The sequence below is a fragment of the Notolepis coatsorum genome (genome assembly GCF_963971535.1).
Source record: "Notolepis coatsorum genome assembly, chromosome: 18".
Lineage (NCBI taxonomy): Eukaryota > Metazoa > Chordata > Actinopteri > Aulopiformes > Paralepididae > Notolepis > Notolepis coatsorum.
Window position 1 is genome coordinate 72,709,752 of NC_140182.1, and position 13,115 is coordinate 72,722,866.

Here is a 13,115-nt window from a genome sequence, read left to right on the forward strand (position 1 = left end):
AGAAGGCTTCAGGGTGGAACAGGTCTGGCCAGCAGACTACATGAGAGAGAAATGAGCACACTATTCACATATCAAACACTGCACAAAATGATAAGAAATTAATTAAAAGACAACAAACATAATGAAATAAACAGGAAAAGGAGTGGCAAAATATCCCCTGACTGTTTTGGTTTAAAAAAAAAAAAAAAACTATAATATTATTAATAAATCTTGGCTTAATTTCTTTTTTAATTTAGTTTGTGGCAATATGCTCTGGGCCTGAGCCAAGATATATTTGAATGTGTGATGTTACACAAATCTGAATCATTAGTCTAACACAGTCATTATGCACTGTGTATCAGCGGGTGCTGTGTCTATGAAATATAAACTCAAGATTTCCTTGAATACACTGTAACACTTGGTACATAAAGAGTCAGGGGCCACAGCCATCAACACAATCACTGAAGAAATGACACGCGACAAAGATGGACAGAAACGTATGGCAATCAATATAAAAACAGAACGGGAAACCAAAGAGCACAAATCAAACAAAATGAGAACCAACAGGCTCTTGTAACCAGCCAAAAGCTACGACACACAGCATGTAAACACGGTGGGTTATGAATGAGAAGTGTGTAACTTATGAGGGAGTTTGAGTGGGCAGGACAGGGGGAGGGAACAGCATTACAGTGAGAAGGAGGTGGGGTGAGGAGGAGACAAGAGAAAGAGAGGATGGGAGAGAGGGAGAATAATGGTGTGCATAATCCTACAGTAATTCGTCTGTTTCATTTAATTATTTATTCAGCCGTGGGGCCATTGGTTGTCGTGATGGAGTGGGCGGGGCTCTAATTGATCTGATTGATTGATGAGTGACAGTGACGTGATGGCAAGGGATAGATACGTTCCCAGGTGCCTACGGTACTTTGGCTATACTGTACGTCACTTGAGGTCACAAATGCAATGCGTTGTCGCACTATAAGTAGGGATGAGCTTCTAAAATGTAAATAGTTGTCATATACTCAGTGAAATACTAGTAAGAGGCGTGATTATCAAACATGCTTATAAACCTTTTACGGTACATTCTGATGTTATTACTGCTGAAATCGTGCCTCAGACTCCTAATAAAATAACACATCCTGTTGTATTGCCAGATTAAAGTGAGCTTAACATAATTTATATATTAACTGTGTGTGTGTGTGTGTGTGTGTGTGTGTGTGTGTGTGTGTGTGTGTGTGTGTGTGTGTGTAAGGACAGGAGCGCCTTAAAGATGCTGTAAGTGGAATTATTTGGTTAAAATAAGTGTTAAGTAGCTCTACATTCCAACAGCGGTCAGTAACATGGGTCTCTCCCACTCTGCAGGAAACAGACTTTTTTTTCTGGTATCCCGTTCCCACTTTATCCAATCAGGAGAGAGAACCCTAGATATTTATACTTATTTCCCTCCTTTTGTTTACCTGTTTAAAGCACATATTTGCTTAAAACTAATTGTATTTCTTATTTTTGTAATTTTTTTCAGTGTGGAGTTCTCTCTCCTGATTAGATAAAGTGTATTTTGTGTTTACAGCAGAGCGGATGGACTGGGAGACTCATGTTACTGACCAAACACTCTACATCAGTGATGGCTGTCAGAATGTAGAGCTATTATTTTAACATTTAGACCACGCATCTTAACAAAATACCACTTACAGCACCTTTAAGACAAGTATATATGTGTGCATGTTTACACATGCAGTTCAGAATACGTGTTTGTGCATCTGTACAGCTGGCAGCTGCTCCTGGGTTAGCATGGAGCTGATAATAATAATAATAATAATAATGGCATATTCAGAGTTTTAATCTCATCCTCTCCATCAGCAGGCAAAAGCTCTGTCTGCTCTTTTCCTTCTACCTCTTTCTATCTAATCAATTCTGTAAAATACATTTTGAGTTTATTTTCAACAGAATCAGTACAGAAATAGGACATTATCTATCTATCTATCTATCTATCTATCTATCTATCTATCTATCTATCTATCTATCTATCTATCATCCATTTATCTGTCTGTCTGTGCAAAAATCATAATCACGATAATTTCGATTGATATTGAAATCACGATTATTAAACACAAATTATTCATTGATTTGAGAACATCATATGACAGTGACTGAATTTGTTTTATCTTTCCTCTCTACCAAAGGCTGCCTTTCTGTCATCTTCTACAAGTTACCAAAGACGTTTCAAAATAACTGGAGTAACGCACCGTCGCTCCCTCCTCCCTCCTCCCTCTCAACGTTATTGCGCGTTTGCTGAAAAAATATCAGTTGATCTGAAAACCTTAAAATATGACTTGGCCAATTATGCTACGAGGCTAACGATATATAAAAGGTAAACCTGAGTAATTAAGACACAACAGGACAGCCATACTACTGTACAGCCAATCAGATCACGGAAAGACAGGTGACACGGCACACCATTATAGTCTATTCAAATGCATCCTTATATCTTCGCGGTCATCACTGACGACATGCGGTAGAGAGAGAGAGAGTGCGATGGAGGCAAAGAGACATCGCATATAAGGATGCACTGTGAGACAATTTGAACAAGGGCATTGAGGACAGGAAGGGTCAGAGCCAGAGAAGGAGAGGCTGGGGGGGGGGGGGGGGGGGGGGGGAGTTAGCTAGCAGGTCAAAGGTTTGAACCCAACAGCGAGAGAGAGAAATGACGAGGCTTCCAGGTAATGCATGCCTCTGCTCCTTGTTACCTTGTTTGCACCAACAGCAAGACATCCTAGAACCCCACAAGTTAACACACACACACACACTGTGATTTAACTCTATTTCACTGTGTACAATAGAGAGTTCTAAATAGGAGGCCAAGGTAGCGCAGTATCCATGGAAACAAGGGAGCAGTTTATACTCAAGACGAGAGCCGCTGATTCCAAATAGACGGCTCTGCACGACACGTTTCAAAGTGGAATTATTTTAGTTCACTAGTTCTGTCCGTCCACACTGTATGCATCTAGCTACGGGAGCTAAGTGGTTTTATTGAAACCCTGCTATAGATGACCACATTCACTTATGTGAAAGTCAGAGCCTATGGAAGCACAATTTATTAAAAGAAAAAATCGGGTGATGCAAACAAGGTAACAACTGATATGGTAATTTGAAAGAAGAGAAAAACAGAGAAAATATGTAAAACAAAGTAATAAAAAAAGGGTTATTCATTCATTTCAATGGGATTAGTTAATAGGCTTGTTAGGAAAAAAATAATGTAAAAAAAATGAGCATTGTTTTACCCTAGAGGTTACAAACTTAAGGTTTACTCTCGTCGATGTCCTTGTCACATCTGTAGGAATACAAAGGACTTCAATGTATTTTCAGAAGTATGGAGGGAAGAAAACAACACGTCCACAAATAATGCAGCTGTAATACCAGTGTGTTCAGAAGCACCGTCTTAGCACTGCTCCTTTGTGATGGATGGACTTTCTCAGCTATCTGTTTCAACGCTTCATATACCTTCTCTCGTGTCTGGCTACATACGGCTTATGGAAAATGGTAGAATACATTAACAATGGGGAGACACTAGCATTGCAAGGGAAGCTAACGCTAGCACTGAACTAGCATTGCAAGGGGAAGCAAACGCTAGCACTGAACTAGCATTGCAAGGGGAAGCTAACACTAGCAATGAACTAGCATTGCAAGGGGAAGCTAACACTAGCAATGAACTAGCATTGCAAGGGGAAGCTAACGCTAGCACTGAACTAGCATTGCAAGGGGAAGCTAACACTAGCAATGAACTAGCATTGCAAGGGGAAGCTAACACTAGCAATGAACTAGCATTGCAAGGGGAAGCTAACACTAGCAATGAACTAGCATTGCAAGGGGAAGCTAATGCTAGCAATGAACTAGCATTGCAAGGGGAAGCTAACGCTAGCACTGAACTAGCATTGCAAGGGGAAGCTAACACTAGCAATGAACTAGCATTGCAAGGGGAAGCTAACACTAGCAATGAACTAGCATTGCAAGGGGAAGCTAACACTAGCAATGAACTAGCATTGCAAGGGGAAGCTAACGCTAGCAATGAACTAGCATTGCAAGGGGAAGCTAACACTAGCAATGAACTAGCATTGCAAGGGGAAGCTAACACTAGCAATGAACTAGCATTGCAAGGGGAAGCTAACGCTAGCAATGAACTAGCATTGCAAGGGGAAGCTAATGCTAGCACTGAACTAGCATTGCAAGGGATGCTAATGCTAGCACTGAACAATTATGGCCTCTATTCTCAGTCTTACTTACCATCACAGTGGACTGGGCAGTGCATATGGATTAAGTGGCATACTTTGAAATTAAATAAAAGCACGTCATGCAAGGTATTCAAACCGGTTATCTCAGTCTATAAACGTCCATGGGTCTTGGGAACTCTGAATTCAAATACTTGTAAGACAATGGAAGACAATAATTAAATCACGAGGTAAAGATCACAACTGGTGTCCTGAAATAATATGTTGATTTTGAATTAACAAATCTTCACCACTGGGCTTGCAAATGTATAAATTAAGAAAGATTAGACTTTGTAGATATGCAACTATAAAGATATGACACAAACAAAAAATAGTAGGATAAAATAAGAAGTTGAGAGACCATATGCAATTTGTAATCAACCATACAGTAAGACAGTGTTAGATTGGGTTGTGGTCTCTTACAATATCAGCTTTAATGCCACTCTTCCATCAAGTCATTTAATGTAACTGCTCACCGTGGCATCCGTGGTATCAGGCTTATCATTAAGCAGGGCTTGAACCTGTGCACTACAGTGTACCTTCTACCGTCTTACCTGGCACCTGTCACAGGTGACTTCCTCCCAGGATCCAGTGGTGATCCCAATGGTGATCCCAATGGTTCCTCTCCTAGCGACCTGGTGTCCTTATTCAGCTGCTGAAGCCTTGAGCTCAGCTCCCCCATAACGGATGGTTTTCCGCCCTCGTCCGCCCCCAGCCCCAGCCCTCCTAGACTCCCCAAACTCCCCACTCCTAGCCCCAGCCCAGGGCCGCGGGGCTCCACCGGGTCCCCCCACAGCTTAGACCTGCGCTGGAAGAGGTAGCGTGGTCTGGTGGGCGCTAGTCCAGACATTGACCCTGATCCACCAGAAGCCAGCCCAACTCCCCCGGCCGCCGCGGCAGCCAACGCAGCGCCCTGTTGCTGTGAGAGCAGCTCGCTGTCGGAGCTCTGCTTCAGCAGCGGGTCCCTGAAGGTGACTGGGCCTTTGCTGCCTCCTATCTGGGACTTGAGTCGGGGCTTGGGAGGCACTGGCGGCTTGTCGAGCACAAAGGTCTGCCCGTCGGCGTAGGAGGTGTGTGTGGTGTGTGTGTCGGTGGGCTCGCCACTCTCCGAGGACAGCGTGGACATGCTGGATACCGTGGAGACGGTGCTGGTGGTCTCGAGGTGGTGGTCTCGCTCCCTCTCACTGGAGCTACGCGTGTCGGCCTCCTCCATGCCAGAGTCAGCTGCAGAGCCAGACTCCCCCACTGGTGGGGGCTCCAGAGGGTCAGAGGGCTTCCCTGAGATGACTGCTGCATTGGGGGGAGGTGGAGGCTGGGCCTGGGTGAGGGTTGTTGGGGTTTGGGGTGTAGGGGTGGTGGGGGAGGTGGCAGGTTTGGTCGGGGACATAGGTGTCCCCTGTGCCAGTGCCAGTGCCTGTGCCTGTGCCTTGGCCAGCAGACCGTTAGCAAACTCATCTGGTGGAGGGACCACTCCGATCTTACGCAGATCCTCTCTCGTTTCCTCATCGCTGGAGGTCAGCATGGCCGGGGGCAGGGTAACAGTGTAGGGATCCACATCCTCCTCTGAGCTGCCCTGAGCCAGAGCCTTGTCCTGGGCTGGGCTAGAAGGACGCTGGGCCTGGGGCTGGAGCTGGAGCTGGAGCTGAGGTTGGAATTGGGGCTGGCCGGTCGTGGGGCTAGGGGATTTAGCCTGAGGGGTTGGAGGCTTACTGGGGTCAGTCGCTGCTGGGGCAGGTGTCTCTAGCTCTGAACCCAGCCCAACAGCCTGGCCGTTACTGGTGGCATGGACCATGATCAGCCCTGCTGTCTTCTGCTGCGATGTATCCATAATACTGATTAACATACTCTTCTTATCCTCTGTCCTCTTCTCCTCCTTTCTCTCCTCTGCTCTTCCCTCCATCTCCTGTCGGAGTGATACAGGTGAGGGGGACATGACCCATTGGGGTTTAGTGGACTGAGGTGCCAGTATAAGCCCGGGGGCGGGTCCAACTCCATACCCCCCTGCCTTAGTGGTCTGGGGGGAGAAAGGGGGAGTTGCGGGCCCCCCTTCCCCCCGCTGAGACTCTTTGGTCTGGGTGTCGATGAATATCCCTCCCGGGCCAGCCCGCTCCTGTTTAGTCCTGGGCTCCGGGCTGCTGGACGGGGACTGGCTCTGCGAAGTGAGGGCCCTCTCCCTTGCGGCCAGCGCAAGAGCCAGCGGCGAGCTGGGGTCCAGGGGCTTGCCTGTGAGCGGATGGATGAAGGTGGTCCCGCCGGGCGAGGGGCTGAGGGCCAGGGCAGGGGGCGGCAGCTGGCCCAGCTCCCGGGAGAGCATCCGTTCGTCGATGGAGCAAGACTGTTGAACCAGGGAGGGCACCTCGGCACTGGCGGGCGGCGGCCCCTCCAAGGTCCCGACGGACAGGAAGACAGTGGATTTCCTCCGCTCTTCTAGGCGGCGCTCGCGGTCCTTCACCGCCCCAGCGATGGCGGCGGCGAACGGGCGCTGGAGCAGAGCTTCTCCCTGGGCACGCAGACGCTCTCGCTCCGCCATCAGCTGCTGCTGGTAGTAGTCAGCACGGCTGGTGTGCGTGTGCCCATGGGAGTGTGGATGTCGTCCTGAGGGCGAGGTCTCTCGAGAGTGGGCGGCAGCCAAGGCCAAGCTTGCCCGTTCTTGGGCGTCCTCCACCTGAGGGAGAAACCATACAGATAGAGGTATAAAGTACATAATACTGCAACCACCAAGTCCTGTGTACTGTGCAGTCGTGTTTCATCTGTTTTCTAGAAGACTATACACCGCATTTGAGTATAGAGTCCATATGAAATGGATAACCCACCTGGAGTTGTTTGACCAGCGGACTTTTCTTCCTTTGGGGCTTGGTGGGCGTGTACAGTCCAATACTGAACTGGCCCACATTGGCATAGGGGTTGTCAATCAGACGACCCTTCCTTTTGATTCGCTCGGGTGGTGTAGCAGCAGAGGGGCGGGAGATGTCAGTAGGCTCCACAGGAAAGTGGGAGGAGTCCTGCAGGATGATCATAGACCGAGCCTTCTTCTGCCTCTCGGCGTGTGTGGCCTGCCGCTGGGAGGCTTCGTAGGGCAGGTCCAGCGACGAGGGCTTGAAGCTGGAGCGACCCCCAGGCTCGTGGCCCTGACTGTGGGCCCTGGACGGAGGGGGAGGTGGGCAGAAAGCCGGGGGAGGGCCAGTGTCTAGGTAGTAGAGGGAGGGAGGAGGAGGCGGCGCCATCTGCGGAGGGGGAGGGATGGAGTGGGATTGTGAGTGGTCTCGGAGGCTGTCCGTCATGGAGGAGCTGCGGGGGAAGCGGTGCTCGCCTACTAAGGCCGACAGACGGTCCTCCTCTGTGGCACCTGGAGAGGCAGAGCACGGTCGAGGGTCAGCAGCAGATGACATCATACAGGTTCAGCCTCTTCCTCTATGTTGAAAGAGGCTGTCTATGTTCTATGTTGAAGTCCTGCTGTCTATGTTCTATGTTGAAAGAGGCTGTCTATGTTCTATGTTGAAGTCCTGCTGTCTTATGTTCTATGTTGAAGTCCTGCTGTCTTATGTTCTATGTTGAAGTCCTGCTGTCTATGTTCTATGTTGAAGTCCTGCTGTCTATGTTCTATGTTGAAGTCCTGCTGTCTATGTTCTATGTTGTAGTCCTGCTGTCTATGTTGTAGTCCTGCTGTCTATGTTGTAGTCCTGCTGTCTATGTTGTAGTCCTGATGTCTACGTTCTATGTTGTAGTCCTGCTGTCTATGTTGTAGTCCTGCTGTCTACGTTCTATGTTGTAGTCCTGCTGTCTATGTTGTAGTCCTGCTGTCTATGTTGTAGTCCTGCTGTCTACGTTCTATGTTGAAGTCCTGCTGTCTATGTTGTAGTCCTGCTGTCTATGTTGTAGTCCTGCTGTCTATGTTGTAGTCCTGCTGTCTACGTTCTATGTTGTAGTCCTGCTGTCTATGTTGAAGTCCTGCTGTCTATGTTGTAGTCCTGCTGTCTACGTTCTATGTTGAAGTCCTGCTGTCTATGTTGTAGTCCTGCTGTCTATGTTGTAGTCCTGCTGTCTATGTTGTAGTCCTGCTGTCTATGTTCTATGTTGAAGTCCTGCTGTCTATGTTGTAGTCCTGCTGTCTATGTTGTAGTCCTGCTGTCTATGTTGTAGTCCTGCTGTCTATGTTGTAGTCCTGCTGTCTATGTTGTAGTCCTGCTGTCTACGTTCTATGTTGTAGTCCTGCTGTCTATGTTGAAGTCCTGCTGTCTATGTTGTAGTCCTGCTGTCTATGTTGTAGTCCTGCTGTCTATGTTGTAGTCCTGCTGTCTATGTTGAAGTCCTGCTGTCTATGTTGTAGTCCTGCTGTCTACGTTCTATGTTGAAGTCCTGCTGTCTATGTTGTAGTCCTGCTGTCTATGTTCTATGTTGAAGTCCTACTGTCTACTGTGGATTCTGTTTTGTTGTGATAAGCTGGTAAACCTGTTGTTTTTTTATGAATAAACCATATTAATAAGTCATATTAACAGCAGGTACATATACTGTACACAGATATACATTAAAAGCAACAGCACTAAATACTACAAAGTACATTCCGAGTGTACCCAGTACCTCTATACAAACAGTACAATATTCAATATTGTTTGAATAAATATTGACGTTTGTGTTTTTACCAAAAGACTTGGTCCTGGACATCCCTTTGGGTAGCGGCATGTGGCCTCTCTCCATGCCTGGGTGGAGCCCTCCGTGTAGAGTCATCCCCTGCCTCTCGAACAGAGACTGCAACACAACCACAGCAACAACACAACGCAACACAGTCAGTCACTTCAGCAACAGGCATAGTCACTGTCATCACAGGCAGCAGTGAGGCCTAGTGATTAGTGCCATTAGTGTCATCATGGGTTTGATTCCTTGAGTATGTGCCCTTGAGCAAGATACAGAACCCCAACACAGAGTTTTGCCCTGTCTAGTGAAATGCGTACATGTTTGTCTCAGAGTTGTATGCAAAGAAATAAATTGTGTGTGTGTGAGAATGTTTGCATCCGTATGTACAGTACGTGTGTGTGCATGTGTGTGTGGGTGTATATAATAATAATAATAATAATTCATTGCATTTAGGAACCCGAAGTCGCTGATATTAGGTGGGGAAAACAGAGAAAACAAAGGAACATAAGAAACAGGGGAAACAGCATGATACACAGAAAACATAAGGCCACAGTAACAAAGATCACAACAGGTTGAAGGCTAGGGAGAACATGTGGGTTTTGAGGCAGGATTTGAAGGTAGAGAGTGTGGGGGAGTCTCTGATGGTCTCTGGAGTTCCAGAGTCGAGGTGCAGTGTGTGAGAAGGCCCGATCACCAAATTTTTTGAGCTTGGATGACGGGACAGTGAGGGAGGCAGTGGCGGAGGACCAGAGGGAACGGGTGGGGCGGTAAGGAAGAAGGAGATCAGTCAGGTAGGGGGGGGCCAGGCTATGGAGGGCTTTGAAGGTGAGGAGTAGTGTTTTGAAGTTGATGCGTTCCTTGATCGGGAGCCAGTGGAGAGAGTGGAGGATAGGAGTAATGTGTTCACGGGACCGGGTGTTAGTGAGGAGGCGGGCAGCTGAGTTTTGGACCATCTGCAGTTTATGGAGGGAGCGGAAGGTGATGCCAGTGAGGAGGGAGTTGCAATAGTCGAGGCGGGAGGAGATGAAAGCGTGTATGAGGGATTCAGCGGCGGAGGGGTTGAGGCAGTGACGAATGTTGCGGAGGTGGAAGTAAGAGGTTTTAACAATGGAGCGGACATGAGGGTCAAATGAGAGGGTGAGGTTAAGGATGACACCAAGGTTGCGGACTAGGGGGGAGGGGGTGATTGTAGAATAATTTATGGAGAGTGTGATGGGTCCGGATCTACTGAGGGTGGTTTTGGTGCCGATGATGAAGAGTTCTGTCTTGTCGCTGTTTAATTTGAGGAGGTTATGAGTCATCCAGGTTTGAAGTTCGGTGATGCAGGATTCAATGTGACTGAGGGGTGGGTTGTGAGGGGATTGTGTGCTGATGTATATTTGGGTGTCGTCAGCGTAGCAGTGGAAGTTGAGGTTGTATTTGCGAATGATGTGACACCAAGGGGGAGAATAATGTGTGTGTGTGTGTGTGTGTGTGTGTGTGTGTGTGCGTGTGTGTGTGCGTGTACCCACACTGATCTCTGCTGGTGTTATTCTCCTGCTGGTGGGCCGTTGTTTGACAGTGGCAGCTCTGTAGTCTGCCTCCGAGGGCTGTGAGCGTAGCATGGGCTCCTGGGAGGCCAGCATCTCATCTAGCCTTTCTGTTGGGGAGAGAGGAAGACTCTGGTTTCTATCTACTCAACCGACACCACAAGGAACAAGTACAGCGTCTCCTGCGTATTGGAAAATGTCTAAGATATACTGGATGACGGCTCTGGAAGTGACCAAGCAGCATAGAACTGCTATCATATCATATTCATATCATGCAACTGGGATCATTTCTGAACATCATTAATGAGTACTACCGTGATATAAGTACTACCATGATATAATGCGTACTACCACGATATAATGAATACAGGGTAGGCACAAGGTCCTTGAAGTGCTTAAAGTGCTTGATACAAAATTATTAAAAAGTCAAGGCCTGGAATTCCTTTAAAACAGCCATTTTAAAAAAAAGGTGCTTAAAAAGTCATTGAAATTCAAATCAACCATTCACATTGAAAGTTTTGTTCATCCATGATAAAATTGAAATTATAATTTTTTTATTTAAAGTGTAACTAATTGTCGGAAATTGGTTTTAAGCTTAATTTTTCTATAAAAAACAGCATTTAAAAGTGAATTGTATCCTTATTCACTTAATACCCACGATATAATGAGAACTACGACGAAAATGTGTACTACCATGTACGGCTCATGTTTGATGACATGGCCCACAATCACAACTAAAAATACATCACAGAGAACACGTCTATTTGTGCAGCTTATGTCGCAGATAGAATACGGACTGCGACTACATGCTGCAACACACACAGTGCCTTTCCCTGACACTGTCATCGTCTTCTAGCCTTCCAGCCCCAAAGCAGAGATGGAGGAAGAGGTTGTCGGTCATTAGAATACACATGTACACAAGTTCACTCTGACATGTAATAATGGAGCGATACAGGGAGACATGGATTAGCTAACTATGTGGGTGTTAATACTACTGAGGGAGAGAGAGGAGAGAGAGAGACATAGTGAAAGAGAGAGAGAGAGCAAGAGAGGAGAGAGACATAGTGAAAGAGAGAGAGAGAGCAAGAGAGAGGAGAGAGACATAGTGAAAGAGAGATAATGAAAGAGAAAGAGGAGACAGTGAAAGAGAAGAGAGGAGAGTGAAGCGATAGATAGAGAGAAAAGAGTGATGAGACATAGAGAGAGATAGATATATATAGATAGAGAGAAGAGTGAAGAGACAGAGAGAGAAAGAGTGAAGAGATACAGTAGATAGAGACAGATAGATAGACAGACAGACAAAGAGTTTGTCCACCTATACTTGTGTCTTGTTCCCCTGTCCCAATCAACACTGTTTAAATGGACACAGAGGTAAATGATGTCTGGCGTCAGGGAGGTGATAATTCTCTTGCCTCAGACTCACCTCCTCTTCTCCTCCGAGCAGAAGCTTGGCGGGAAAGAGATAAAAGTGAGAAAAAGAGAGAGAGAAAGTGACAAGAAGGAGCCGAAGGAGACAACCGCTCTACAAGTTAGGAGACACTGTAAGCTGTACTTTTAATGACCAAGATCAATAAAGAAAAGTGAGAAAAAAGACAGATTTGGGGAGAAAGAGAACAGAATGTCTGTACTGTACTGTGTGTTTGTGTGTGTGTATTTGTGCGTGTGTGTGCATGCGTTTGCGTGTGCGCGTGCCCTCAGCTCCACTCACCCAGTTCCTCCAGCTCGGCAGTCATGGACTTGGAGCGCAGGGTGAGGGTGGTGCTGGGGGCCCTCTTGGGAGGCGGGGGAGCTGTGGAGAAAAGGCAGGGCGTTGAGGAGGACGTGATGCGGGACGAGGGTCCTCTGCCCTTACGGCTCAGCGCCCTCCTGGCATCGCCCAGGCGGCCCACCCATCCTGTCTTCACCATCGAGGAGCGGGACCCCCCCTCGCGCTGAGCCACCACCTTGTTCAGGCTACGCTCGGAGCCCGGCTTCTTCACGCCCCCACCCTGTCTGTCTGTCTGTCCGCCGGCGCCCCCGTCTTTCCCCGAGTTGCTCGGTGTCCCAGGGGGGTCCGCGCGGACGGGGACGGGCTCCATGGCGGAGGAGTCAGCGGGCGGTCAATGCGTGTCCTCTCTGTGTAATCCCTACTGTATCTCTACGCATTCCTCCTACACACACGCACGCGCGCGTGCCAGAACTTACCCCCCCGCGGCGGACGGAAGCGAGAGAGCGAAGAAGAGGAGGGAAATGAGAAGGAGTGAGACGTCCATCTCTCCTTTCAATCTGCTGCCTGTCTGGAGCATGGCAGGTGTGCATCAGACCGAGACACATGGACACACACCGGCTTAGACACACTCACACACACACAGTCCTCCCACGAGTGTGACCACACGTAGGCTCACGGCTGACAACGCATGGGCTCAGGCAGTGGAAGATAGGGATGACAGTGAACTCTGTGGCTTGAGAGAATAATACACCTCCCAGCCCTGCTACACACACACACACACACACACACACACACACACACACACACACACACACACACACACACACACACACACACACACACACACACACACACAGCTTCTATATCATTCCCTTTTATAAGAACTAAAACACATTTACAACAGCGGCTCTACGATACCACGGCACCACGTTAACACCTATATAGACACAATGCGCGACTAATATAAAAACAGCGGGTGGGTGAATAACTAACGCGGATGTTGCGGAC

The 13,115-nt window shown here is 47.8% G+C and overlaps 1 protein-coding gene across 1 annotated transcript in view; it reads right to left on the reverse strand.

The window, feature by feature from the left end:
• shank3a (SH3 and multiple ankyrin repeat domains 3a) overlaps positions 1 to 13,115 on the reverse strand; it is a gene marked incomplete at both ends in the record, with an annotated part of 84,260 nt that overhangs the window by 5,450 nt on the left and 65,695 nt on the right. The window contains 6 exons of the mRNA XM_084335241.1: positions 4,793 to 6,903; positions 7,052 to 7,584; positions 8,879 to 8,984; positions 10,382 to 10,509; positions 11,823 to 11,846; positions 12,108 to 12,188. Of these exons, the coding sequence (XP_084191367.1) occupies positions 4,793 to 6,903; positions 7,052 to 7,584; positions 8,879 to 8,984; positions 10,382 to 10,509; positions 11,823 to 11,846; positions 12,108 to 12,188 (2,983 nt within the window). The remainder of the gene's footprint in view (positions 1 to 4,792; positions 6,904 to 7,051; positions 7,585 to 8,878; positions 8,985 to 10,381; positions 10,510 to 11,822; positions 11,847 to 12,107; positions 12,189 to 13,115) is intronic.